This window comes from Protopterus annectens, chromosome 2.part1 (genome assembly GCF_019279795.1).
Source record: "Protopterus annectens isolate FY-2018-M chromosome 2.part1, PAN1.0, whole genome shotgun sequence".
In the NCBI taxonomy this organism is placed as follows: Eukaryota; Metazoa; Chordata; order Ceratodontiformes; family Protopteridae; genus Protopterus; species Protopterus annectens.
Window position 1 is genome coordinate 1879664458 of NC_056729.1, and position 14082 is coordinate 1879678539.

Genomic DNA, 14082 nt, shown 5'->3' on the forward strand with positions numbered 1-14082 from the left:
TGCATTTACCCCGTTTCCTCTAATTCCCAAGCTGATACAGAATGCTACTGTATTGGGTTGCAAAATGATTCTCATTGCCCCGTACTGGCCTCGACAAATATGGTTTCCGTTCCTGCATCATTACCTTATCGAGCAGCCTTGGACTCTGGAACCAATTCCGACCTTCTGATCCATCAATTGAGCAGGCTGCATCACTCCCTACAATCTCTCAAGCTCACAGCTTCATTGCTCCACTTCCAACCCTAGCCAGGCTTCTGGCTATCTCCCAATCAGTGCATGAAATAATTTTATCATCGCACAAGTCTACCACTAGAAAAACTTATGCTAGTAAGTGGAAACGTTTTTCTTCCTGGGCAGAGGCTAAGAATATAGATCCTTTTTCAGCCTCTGTTCACCACATCTTGGAATTCCTTGCGGAGCTTTTTCATGCTGGCTTCACTTCGGCTACAATTAGAGTGCAGTTAGCCACAATCTCAAATTTTCACATTGGCCTTTCAGAAAGTAGTATAATGTCTCATAAGCTTTGTAAGCCCTTCCTCAAAGGAACCACTCTGCTCAGGCCCCTGGTTAGAGATCCTCCACCCCCGTGGGATCTGAATTTGATTCTAGCCTCTCTAATTTTGCCCCCCTTCGAACCAGCAGCTTCCTGTTCGTTGAAGTTTTTATCGTGGAAAACACTTTTTCTGGTAGCAATCAATTCAGCCAGATGAGTTTCCGAGCTGCAGGCTCTTTGTACATGTCCCCCCTACCTAGTGTTCCACAAAGACAGGGTTGCTCTTAGGACTAATCCATCCTTCCTTCCTAAGGTCTTTTCTGAGAACAACTTGAATCAGTCCATTGACCTTCCTGTGTTTTTTCCCAACCATTCCAACAGGGCGGAATATAAGTTACATCAGTTAGATGTTCATAGACAACTGCGTTTTTATTTGCACAGGACTAAAGCCTTCAGAAAATCGGATCAGCTTTTCCTCTCTTATGCAGAGGGCAAACAAGGTATACCAGTATCAAAAGTAACTTTATCCAGGTGGCTGACTTCTAGCATTACTTTTATCTATCAGGTGAGGAATAAACAATTGCCTGTTAAACCAAAAGGGCACTCCACCAGAGCATTAGCCACTTTGGTTGCTTTTCAGGCTAGGTTGCCCATGGAATCTATTTGTGCAGCAGCTACGTGGGCAAACCCTCATACTTTCATCTTGCATTATAAGTTGAATGTGATTTCCAGGAGCAGAGCTGATTTTGGTTCCACTGTTCTGAAGAGTCTGTTCCATTGAGCCACCCAGGATATTAGGTGCTAGGGAAGCTGTCCCAGCCAGCAAGAATGAAGGCGAGATAGACAACTTAACATAAAGAAGTTATGTACCTACCATAATGTTCCATGTTAGTTGTCTCCTCTCGCCTTCTTTCTTGCGTGCCCCCCTCCATCCCCCTATCCTACTAGACCGAGAAGAGTTTTCTCTATAATATTGCTCAGGTTGAGCCTTCTCTGGCTATCTCACTCTATCTAGTTGTCTTTATAGTTGGGCTTATGTATGATAAGGATAGGATTCCTTCATTATTTTGTCTGCTGTTAGTCTTACCAAACGAGATCTGGGTATCTAGTGACAGGCATCATGGGATATGGGGAGGCCTCGAGCCAGTTTGTAGCTCTCGAGCTTTAGAAGATGGCCGAGTCGGAGCCGAGGATCGGCTCCAAACCCAACCAGCAAGAAAGAAGGCGAAAGGAGACAACTAACATGGAACGTTATGGTAAGTACATAACTTCTTTTTACAATACATAACTTAAAAAAGAAGCTCGTCCAGCATGTTCTACCTCTACCATGAACAGCTGCACTATGTGCTTAACTCACAACACAATGGATTGTGCATTGAGGACAACAAGTGTCAGAGTAGCTATATGTTGTCATGCTTAGCTTCACCTTATGGGGTTTGGATAATTTCAGTGCAACTTTTCTTAATGTCCTCATCCTCAACCTCTTCAAATCAGTGGTCAAAGTAAAGACAGAGAAAAATGAAAAGGATGGTAAAACCCATACAGCTGTTGGTGTCCAGTTTACAACCCATCAACAGCATCATCCCTTTTCAAGGACACAAGAGAATCTACATGTAATATTTTACATATGGCCAGTCAGGAAATAACTATCTTGGATGAGGTCATAGCTTTCATTATAGTCAAGAATGTAATGGTAGGAATTTCTTGCCAGACCTAAGGGTTCTGCAGTTTCCAGACTAGGACACAACAGCAACCTGCCTGACTACTGCACGCTGGAGGTCTGGGATATCTATCCATCCATCTGCCAGTGGGAAACCATCACAAATGACAGGTGGAGTCTGAACATACTACTCACTGGCTTTCTAATCTCCTGTCTTTTCCAACCTTCCTTGAGAGTTAGTTGCTATACACTTTAACCAGATGGTGGTGTTGTAGCATATCACCAAGCAAAGAGAAACTCTCTTCTTTTCCTTGTATCAACAGGTAGAAAGGTTGGAGGAGTGGGCTATGTCTCAGACAACTTTCTAATTGCTAATTCCTTAACAGACAAGCTCAGCCTGTACCTGCCCATTCCATACAAGTGGTTCCTCAGCTGGCTGGTGATTATGTCCCTGTTCAACTGATGGGGGAAGCTTTGCTGAATCCTGTTCACTTTCCTGACTAACTCCAAGTCCAGTGATTTTCTTGCCTTGATCCCACTTTTGGTGTAGTAGCCTAGGAATGCTGTAGTGCAGAAGTGGCCTCCAGGTCTCTTGTAGGGATTTTCACCTTTTCCCCTCATTCTCATGGTCATATTGACAGTGAACATGTGCAATTAATGTTAATTTTTTTTTTTTTTTGCTTCATAGCCTCATATTTGACAGAACAAGCTAAATTCCCCTAGTACTATTTCCCCTGATTTGCTGCTGAGGCTGGCACTAAAAGACAGACATTTGCGTTTCACACTTCATATCCTTCAGAAAGTGCATCTTTCACAAAAAAAAAAACACTTTAACTGTAACCAAAGTTTTGTTACAGTTACACTAGAGTCCAATAAGTGCTTTAGTGCATCAGCCCTGAAAACAGTTACGGGGTACTGCAATAAAGCCCCAGCATCAGCAACTTCCGATCATGTCCACTAGCACCTTACACCATGGGGGTCAATCCCTAGTTACGCGACTCGTGCAGAAAGGACAAGAAACTTGTGTTACAGCCCTGATAGTGAGGAGGATGAACCATGACCATGCTGATCTATCTTTACTGTAAGCACAAAGCTTTCTGGTATTACTAATGCAAATAAATGAGTATTAAAACAAGTTTGTGTTAGTAAAGGGAGTTTTGTAAGCTGAGTTAGGTTCTTGTATTAAAGTTGGTAATGTTATCAGAAGGTCTTACGTTAGGAGCTGGGCATTATCATGTTTCTTCCGAAATTTCAATTTCTGTTTCCATTTCATGAAGGCCCAGAGGGTTGCATTTGGATCATCACTCACTTGGCTTTGATCTTTTTCTGTCCAGACCTCTTGTCCTATAAGAGCCACCTTGATGTTTACAGATCTGTAAAACTAGGAAGGAAAGAGCATGAACAGTAGGAACATAAATAACTGGAAGGGAATAATAAATGTAAACACATTTTACAGTTATTATTTAAGCTGTTTGTTATTATATAGCCAATGTTTGTATTCACACCCTGCTGCATAAAATGTCTCTATAAACTTTAATGAAAATAAATCATTGGTGCTCCAGATTTAAAATGCTCATCTGTGATGAAATGAAACTTGCCTTGTTAATTTTGCTCAGCTTGTCACCCAATAAACAAATGCAGATGCCACTACCATGCTTGACAATATATATATATATATATATATATATATATATATATATATATATATATATATATATATATAATATAGATATAAATACTAAAATATCAAATCCCTCACTTATGATAAGAACTGCCTTAGCAACAAGAAAACTCATCAGTCTTACTTAAATGATTTTATATGCTGGTGATGAATAATTAGTGAGAAATTATATAAAAACGTATTATGGCTCTCAGCATTTGCAACACCAGATCTTCACTTCAATTCAGTTTAAAATGAAATACTTTGATATTGCAACCTGTTCTGCTCCCATGGTTCATCACTGCTGACACTGAAATGATCGGTAATGATAATTCCATGGTGACCCTTATGGTGCAGAGGTTTTACTGTTGTGTTTGTTGCCTGTGATCTGTGCTTGACTAATGGCCTAGAAATTGGCTCATCTCAGCTGTTGAGAGTGAAGACCAAGTGACTTGGTCTGTGCTTGCTCATACTAGGAGAAGGTTATTAATGCAGATATTTAACCTTTTGTTTTTTGGGGAGGTGTACAATTGTGGCATGACATACACTTAATCCATTGGACTCCACAAAGTATAAATGCTGAGCTGAAGTAGTACTGATTTAAAGACCCCCCCCTCCCATAATGCAGACAGAGTATAATGGAGCTTTTCTCCCCATGACTCCATTGAAAACTGGCTCATCTTGGTCCAGTGGACTATCCTGGCAAACAAACTATAAATAAATAAAATAATAGTACCTTTAGCATTGTGTCTGTACCACACCTTCAGAGATTAAAAGGGTGCAAGTGTTACAGCCTGGGCTCCTGAGAGTGGGATAAAGAAGAAGAAGGGAAAGTAGCCGAAGGGCAGACACTGGAAGGACTGGAGAGTTAGAATAAAATATAAAAATTAAAAAAAAAAAACAAGTACTGATCTTGATATTTTAGTTCTCCAGCTTTGAACTCCTTGGTCCTTGCATTGCTTTTAGACAAACCTTGCTGTGCAGACTGGGCTCTTTCCATGTATTTCATTATGATGGGCACTGCCAATTTCAGCCTATTGTATAAACTGGTATAGTGTTTGGTGACATTTTTAAATGGAGTGTTCTCTTCTTCTTTCCAAGTTTCTCTGGTAATATTTAATTGTCCATGAGGGTGAGTGCCATATATCTACTCATAAGGACTGAACTCTGTCAAGACCTGTTGTACTTCTCTAATGGCAAACATGAGGTATGGTATTAACTGGTAACAGTTTCTACCATCTTGCTGAATGACTTTTCTCAGCATATGTTTTAACACTTGGTTAAACTGCTCCACTGCCACATCTCTTTAAGGCTTATGTACAGAGGTTTTTGACTGCTTAACTCTAAATCATTTGTACATTTAGTACATTATTCTGGCCATAAATGGAGTTCTCCCATTGAGGAACATTTCCTTAAGTATGCATACAATGGAAAATAAGCCTAACTCCTTAGATCTACATTTAGCGTTAGCCTTATAGAGGGGAATAACCTCAGGATGCTTAAATCCATAATTGGAACGCCTAGGTAGCCAAATCACTGTTAACAAATCCTACTGTTACCTCATTGCTAGCTCATATCCCCATCAATGTCCCCTAAAGATAATGGCAATGGCCTTAATGCCATTGGTGGGAGATATGTCAAACCAAATATCTTTTTTACTAGATTACTTTAATTACCTAAGCATTGACTGGCACATTTACAAACTTTAAAAATGGATATTCTCAGCACTTTCTAAACTTTGTAAATGCCAATGCACAGAAAAATCACAAAACTACTACTGCATTTGACCTGGTCCATATCAACCTAGTACGCATCTGTAGCCTCCCTGCATATTTTTCTTCCCTGGTTAAATCGGACCAAAAATCAGTTGTTTTCTCTTCCTGGGGAGTGGTACAACAGCACCACCACTAAATGAGACCAAAGCAAACCTACTTCAGGTTGCAGAAAATCTGCACATTCTCAACAATCACCTGCACAAATAGGGAAACAGTATGGTTAGTGTTGTAAACCAAGACCCAATTTGAATTTCTCTTGACTCATAACACCTGAATAAAAAAGACTATAAGGCAGCAATTCCCTTTGCTTACAACTTAAGAAGTGGTTTCAACAATGTCAAATGCTAAGATGTTCATTATTAGATCACTGTCACATTACTCCTAAGAGTTGGAACGTGTTCTAACAAGGACACCTTATGTCCGGCCAGTTTTCAAAATGTGGATACCTTTCTGCTCACTGCACATCCAATCTATGACCTATCCATGAGACTACATGCAAGTACATAAGGGATGCATGGCAAAGAAATCCTCAGAACTTTCTTGCCACCAGTCCACAAAGGAAGACTGCATGTTTTACCATCTGTCAGCCATACAGCCTGTGCTAGTTTATTTGTGTGGGCAGATAAGTATCCTTGCTGGTGACCCTTCCTAATTCCTTATCTCCAGAAAGTTTTCAAAAGCTTGAGCACTTTCCTCTTGTGCCGTACATCTAACCTGTGACCTGTGCACCAGACTATGTGCATGTACATAAGTTACATATATTCACATGTGTGCATTTACATGAGACGATGTTCTGTAGTCCGGTCTCTCCTTCATTCTTACACATGGGTTCGAAGCTGATCCTCAGCTCTGACTTGGCCTATTTACAAGCTCAAACTCTTCTAGTTGGCTCGTGGCTGGGTAGGTATCCCATGGTGCACCAGTACAATCCCCAGATCTCGTTTGCTGTGTCGACGAGTTCCGATGTGCTTCTTCTTGGCAGTGGCTAAGTCTAACACATTTTGTTTTCTTTTTGGATATTTCTACTATTTTCATATTTGATAGCCTTATATAGCTGTTGTTAGTGTAATGTTTGTAGTTAGACAGTTAGCATTTACTAGAGTGCTTCCTGTGTTAAGTTTCTCTGAGAACAGTTGGCCGTTTAGCATTCTCTTTGGTATCCTGTGTGCCAGTTTGTTTCTTCACTGGGGTTGTTAATATATATGTGTGTGTGTGTGTGTATGTGTGTATATATATATATATATATATATATATATATATATATATATATATATATAGCTATATACCTAGTTCTGATACTGTTGATATTTGTGGTTGTAGGAGCCTTTGCATGTAGTTTATACTGTGTGTGCATTTTCTCAATATTTAGATAAGTTTCTCTCTTATATTAAAATAAATAGCTTTGCTTGCGGAGTTTTCCACTTGTTGGTATTTGCAGTTATATTGGTATTGGCATCCAGAACGGGGTTTTGTTTTGACCCTCGTTCTCCTTTTTTCAATTATTAGACATTGTATTTCTTCTTGAGTGTGTGCTCAAGACTCTTGACTTGTCTTCTGTACCTTTCTCTTTAGGCCCATTTTTGTTAGAGGACCTAGATTTCCTTGCTCTTTTCTCTAACAGGGCTAGGCCCGTTTAAGTTAGAGGACCTAGTCCTCATGGTTGTGTCTTTGTTGGTACTTTAAGGGCTAGGCCTGTTTAAGTTAGAGGACCTAGTCCTCGTGGTTGTGTCTTTGTTGGTACTTTAAGAGCTAGGCCCGTTTAAGTTAGAGGACCTAGTCCTCATGGTTGTGTCTTTGTTGTTACTTTAAGGGCTAGGTCCGTTTTAGTTAGAGGACCTAGTCCTCGTGGTTGTGTCTTTGTTGGTACTTTAAGGGCTAGGCCTGTTTAAGTTAGAGGACCTAGTCCTCGTGGTTGTGTCTTTGTTGGTACTTTAAGAGCTAGGCCCGTTTAAGTTAGAGGACCTAGTCCTCGTGGTTGTGTCTTTGTTGTTACTTTAAGGGCTAGGTCCATTTTAGTTAGAGGACCTAGTCCTCGTGGTTGTGTCTTTGTTGGTACTTTAAGGGCTAGGCCTGTTTAAGTTAGAGGACCTAGTCCTCGTGGTTGTGTCTTTGCTGATACATTAAGGGCTAGGCCCATTTAAGTTAGAGGACCTAGTCCTCGTGGCTGTGTCTTTGTTGGTACTTTAAGGGCTAGGCCCGTTTAAGTTAGAGGACCTAGTCCTCATGGTTGTGTCTTTGTTGTTACTTTAAGGGCTAGGTCCGTTTTAGTTAGAGGACCTAGTCCTCGTGGTTGTGTTTTTGTTGGTACTTTAAGAGCTAGGCCCATTTAAGTTAGAGGACCTAGTCCTCGTGGTTGTGTCTTTGCTGGTACATTAAGGGCTAGGCCTATTTAAGTTAGAGGACCTAATCCTCGTGGTTGTGTCTTTGCTGGTACATTAAGGGCTAGGCCTGTTTAAGTTAGAGGACCTAGTCCTCGTGGTTGTGTCCTTGTTGGTACTTTAAGGGCTAGGCCTGTTTAAGTTAGAGGACCTAGTCCTCCCGCTTTCCCTTTCTTCTCTGTGTGTCTGATTGCAATCTCCTGTGAGATGTCTAAGGAGGTTAAAGATCATAAACCATCTGGCTTTAAAAAGTGTGTCAAATGCTCACAAAAGATGTCTACAATGGATGGCCACAGTAACTGTGTATACTGTCTTGGAGCCATCCACTTACAGGAAACATGCTTATTTTGTCACTCTTTTAGTGCTAGGGTGTTGCAAGAGAGGAAATATAAGCTCATATTAAAAGGTCTCCTAAGCCCTCTTTTGAGGAAGATCTGGCTAGCTCTTCCTCCTCTGCTAAGTCTCATAGATCTAAAAAGGAGAAATCCAAATCTTCTAAGAAGCCCTCCCTGGCACCGGCTGGTGCATCGAAGCCGCCTCTCAAAATTACCAAATCTGACAAACCTACTGCCTTCCTCGGCTCCACTGAGTTCGGAGCCGATCGAGGGTTCTACTACTACTACTACTGTTGCTACAGTGTCTGCACCAGGTAGTTCAGAGCTGACCACTGAGTGTAGACATCGGAGCCGGTCTACGGATCCTTTACCGGTATCCCGTACATTAAGGTCACCCATATTGCAGAGATCCCGGTCTCCCACAATGTCTTCCAGATCTTCCAGGAGCTTATTGGAAGAAGATGTGGAGAGAGTAGTGCTGAGACTCCTGAAGTCATCTGCCTTACCTAAAATGTTGTTGTCTGTGACCCAGTTGGTTCCGGAGCCACTTGAGTCCGTTACCCCTTCGGTGATTCCTCCTCTGAGCCGTGCTGGTCTTTCGGAGCTGGAGTGTTTGGCACCACTGGTGGAACCCTTAGTTCCAGCTCCCCCTGAGGTTGTTTCGGAGCCAAGTTCCGCTCCAACACACTCAGTGCTGTCCGTGGTGTCTAGGAGCCATAGCTCCCTGGTCAGCCTGGACAGGGTCACCTGGAACTGAACCTCTTCAGTTCCAAGCCTTCTTCTCGGCGCGTCGGTTAGGGTGAGCTCGGACCCTACATCTATCTCGGAGCTGATGGCATCCTCTGTCTCCTCGGAGCCAGGGAGGTCTTCGGAGCCAGGGGGTTGGCATTCGAAATGAGGAATGTGCTGTCCCGATCATCAGCTCCTACCAGGGGTACCAACATTCTCTCCCATAGGGCACCTACTTCTGTCTCAGCTCCTACTCCCTCTCTGGACAGTAGAGACCCGCAGCCTCAGGAGCCAGCGGCTGGTGGCCCCCATTCTTCCGAGACCTCCTCGGAATATCCTTCCAAGGAGCCCCCATGGAAGAGAACATGCAAGAGGAAGCATGTAGACTCCCAGGACGACTCTCTTACCTCAGACACTGACCTCGAGGAGTCAGAAGTGTCCACCATGTTGTCCTCTGATGATGTCACCTTTGTAGACATCCTGGAGATCCTTAAGCAGAGGTGCGGCTGGCCCACTGTCACCCCTTCTGATGAAGAGTCGGTGTACCTGAAAGCTTTCGGGTTTCAACCTTCAGCCTCTTGGGTGTCTCCACCTTTCGACGAACTGTTAGAGCTCTTTAGTCAGAAGGTGTGGGATACTCCTGATGCAGTGGAGCCAGTCCCCAGGAGACCAAATAAATTTCTATCAGCTCCCAAGGAGAAGGAATTTTTGTCAAAGGGTGTTCCCATAGATGCCATAGTGGTGGCGGTGGCCACTAAGAAGGAGCTAGCGGAGACTTCTTCTTCTGTCCATCCACCGAATAAAGAGTCTCAAACGATGGACAGATGCGGGAAGCGTATCTTTTCATCAGAGGCATTTACTCTTAGATCGCTGTACTACCTTACACACTTCACGAGGCTTTAGAGAGATCTCCTTAAGGAGCTAGGAGATACTGCACAAGGTACATCCACTGAGGGAGTCCCTGAGAAGGTGTCTGCCCAGTTATCCAGCTTGAACTCTGTTGTCAACTCGTCCATGAGGCTCATCTCATATGCACCCGATGGAGCGAGCAGAGCAGCGGGTTCAGGAATTTCCCTTAGGTGTCAGTCCTGGATGCGCTTGTGTAATTTTTTGGAACAGTTCAGGTCTGCCTTTACCAATGCCCCCTTCGACGGTTCTTCATTGTTTGGACCTAAGGTAAAGGACACACTCACCTGGTGTGAGCAAGAAGGGAAAACACTCTCTGCCGTGGGAGTATGTTTTACCGTCCACTCTAGACCATACCCTAAGGGTCAGAGAGGTCATAAAATGTGGTTCAAGAAGTTCCAGAGGTTTTTCCAGGATGCACAGGGTGACTCCTCCTTCAGAGGCAGAGGAGGAGGAAATGGTAGATGTCACCCTAGAGGCAGGGGCAGACTGCAAAACCAGGGAGGCCGTGATTCATTTAGGGGCTGACCCTACCAGCGCTCCTGATGTGGGGCCCGACTGTGCTTCTCTGGAGCCGGTCGGGGGTCGCATTTCTTTGTATCCGGAAACCTGGCTAAGTATCACTCAAGACAGATGGGTACAAAGAATTATTACCAGAGGTTATTCCTTATTCCATACGCTTTTCTCTGCCACCTCATGTTCCCAAGAAGATCCCGGATGTTCCACCCAATCACAGGGATCAGGCAACTGTGGAGGTCAACAAGTTGCTGGAAAAAATAGTCATCCAAACCGTCCCCGCAGACCAAATAGCATTCAGAACTTACTACAGATTCTTTTTAGTGCCAAAACGTACAGGGGACTGGAGGCCCATCTTGGACCACAGTGAATTAAATGAATCCATAAAGAAGGACAAGTTCCAGATGGTGACACTGCAGTCTATACTCCCGTTACTAGGGAAAGACACTTGGATGTGCTCAATAGACCTCCAAGAAGCTTACTACCACATAAAAATGGACAGGGCATCGAGGAGTCATCTACGTTTCCGGCTGGGAGCCAGTTACTACCAGTTTTGTGCTCTGTCCTTTGGTCTCACCACAGCCCCCAGGGTGTTCACCAAGTGTATGTCAGCAGTGACAGCTCACCTGAGATGTTGAGGATTCCAGGTGTTTCCGTATCTGGACGACTGGCTCCTGACCGCCCCCACCAGGCATCTACTTCTTCAGTCCAGGGATGCTACTATTCAACTTTGTGCCCAGTTGGGGATTACTATCAATTGGGAAAATTTTGCCCACTCAATTTGTGATTTTTATAGGCGCAAAAATAGATACAGTAGCCATGTTGGCTCGTCTTCCAGTAGAAAGGGCACAGAATCTGGTTCTTCAAATTCACCATCTTCTCCCCCTCTGAAAAGTCAAGACCAAGACTGTTCTGAAGCTTCTAGGTACCATGGCTTCTACCATATTAGTAGTGTCGCTAGCCAGACTACACATGCCGATTCTTCAGTGGCTCCTATCGTCCCAGTGGTCCTTTCAACAACTACCCTTAACTCATCACATACTGCTGACAGACTCTTGCAAGAAGGACCTCATTTGGTGGACTCAACCCAACCAGTTAACCACGAGCACTCCATTTGTCCCTCGCGAACCTGTTGCCACTGTTACTACGGATGCCTCACAGATGGGGGGGGTGGGCTTTATCTAGGCAGGACTGTCCAAGGCACATGGCAAGATCATGAGGCTCACCTGCATTTCAGTGTTCTAGAGATGAGGGCGGTGCTCCTGATGTTGCAAGCACTTCACGACCTCCTTCCTCTTGGGACGATTGCAATACAATCAGACACCCACCCTTCTACCCCCATTTTGGAAGTATCTGGAGACAGAAAAATATTGTTACTATTATTCACTAGAGACCTTTTATTATTGGGTTCTTTCTGTATGGTTTGTTATTTTTTCTCTTAGTTAGCAGCAAAAAAGATCTGGGGATTGTACTGGTGCACCATGGGATACCTACCTAGCCACGAGCCAACTAGAAGATTCTGAACTTGTAAATAGGCTGAGTCAGAGCTGAGGATCGGCTCCGAACCCATGTGTAAGAATGAAGGGCAAGATGGACTACAAACATGGAACGTTATGGTGAGTACATAACTTCTTTTATATTCACATGTGCATGTACATAAGCAATGTACATTCACTTGTGTGCATGTACATAAGTGATGAATATTCAATGTGTATATACATAAGTGATATATATTCACGTGTGCATGTACATAAGGGATGTAAATTCAAGTGTGTGCATTTACATAAGTGATGTGTATTCACATGTGTGCATGTACATAAGTAATGTATATTCACATGCTTGCATGTACGTAAGGGATGTATATTCATGTGTGTGTATGAACATAAGTGATGTAGATTCAAATGCATGCATGTATGTAAGGGATGTGTAATTCATGTGTGCATGCACATAAGGGATGTATATTGATATGTGTGCATGTACATAAGTGTAGATTCACATGCATGCATGTACGTAAGAGATGTATAATTCACGTGTGCATGTACATAAGTGATGTACATTCACATGCATGCATGTATGTAAGGGATGTATAATTCACGTGTGCATGTACATAAGGGATGTATATTCATGTGTGCATATACACAAGTGATAAATATTCACATGTGTGCATGTACGCAAGGGATGTAAATTCACGTGTGCATTTACATAAGTGATGTATATTCACATGCGTGCATGTATGTAAGGGATGAATAATTCACGTGTGCATGTACATAAGGGATGCCTATGCACACAAATCCTCAGACGTTTCTTGCTACCAGTCCATGAATGAAGACTACCTCTCATATTGCAGTCTGTCAGCTTTATGGCCTGTGCAATTCTGAGAGAACATTCAGAAGTTTTTCTTGACTCCTTCACACAGGATTGTGTTCCTGAGATATCAACTAGTCACTTCAATTCAAAGAGCTTTTCTTCCACATTATAGAATCATGGGATCTTAGGAGGTTACTAGGCTAATGGCCCTGGGGCCCTTACAAGCCTAGCCAAGAGTTTATCCCAAAAAGAAACCTCAGTCAGCACCTGTCGCCCTTGTCAGTGAGGGACACAGGTGATACCCCTGGTACAAATTTGTGGTTTCCCATCCACTCATCAATGTTTCGCTTAAAGAAGGTCAGTGAGGTACTCTGTTTGACGTGTATGGGAAGTCTATTCCAAACACACCCCTCAACCTCTTAGAGCAAGAAATCTGAACAAAACCATAGTTGATGGGGGGAACCAAGGCCCAAAAATAGGGACAATTTTTAAATATTGCTCTAACAAACTTAGAAAGTTAATACAATGACAGGTTTTGCATTAGCATGAATTTTTTGAAGTGAAGTCAGAAACTTAAATGTCTATCATTATTTTCTGACTTTAGTCCTCAATGATTTACTAATGATTTGCCAAAAAACAGAATTCTGTGAGGAACAGACCAAAAGTGTGAGGCAAAAATCTGGACATTCTGCTAAAATCTGGACAGTTGAGAGGTATGATTCCAGAGATGAGGTAGCCTCTGGGAGACAAACCTGTCTCTCCAGCAGGTTTTGTTGATGTCGCATATTAGATTCAGGCCTTTCAAGCAGGTAATGCGCAAGGAGTTAGACTTACAGATATGGAGAATCCCTAGTACGGCAGGGTTTGAGATTGCCTTGTAGGCGTGACACAGTTCACCTTTGAGCAATCTGTACAATACCAAGTAGAATGATCGTGATTTGAGCATGTCTGCATAGGACAGGTGTTGGAGGCCAAGGATTCTCTTTGTGAGGTATTTCTGTGACCTTTCCAGTTGGTGCAGAGTTTGGAGAGGTACATACCAAATGGGGTGTTAGACTCAATTATTGGTTTAATGAGGAATGAGTATATAGAGATAATAACCTCCTTTTTTTCTGGATGCAATCACTTTACTTATAAGATGAACCAAGTAAAAGGCTTTTCTGACCACCGCACTACATAATGATCGAATGTGAGATTGTTATCAACCTGAGTATCCAGGTCTTTCACCACAGGTTGTGTGTTTAGGGGGTTGCTGTTGATGTGGTAATCAGTAGGGGCCGTGTTTCTGCTGAATGGTATGATGATACTTTTTTTGCATTTAGC

At 42.9% G+C, this 14082-nt stretch overlaps 1 protein-coding gene across 1 annotated transcript in view; it reads right to left on the reverse strand.

The window, feature by feature from the left end:
• Positions 1-14082, reverse strand: part of LOC122794677 (disintegrin and metalloproteinase domain-containing protein 33-like) — a 2280125-nt gene that overhangs the window by 915691 nt on the left and 1350352 nt on the right. The window contains exon 9 of the mRNA XM_044063306.1: positions 3368-3534. Within this exon, the coding sequence (XP_043919241.1) occupies positions 3368-3534 (167 nt within the window). The remainder of the gene's footprint in view (positions 1-3367; positions 3535-14082) is intronic.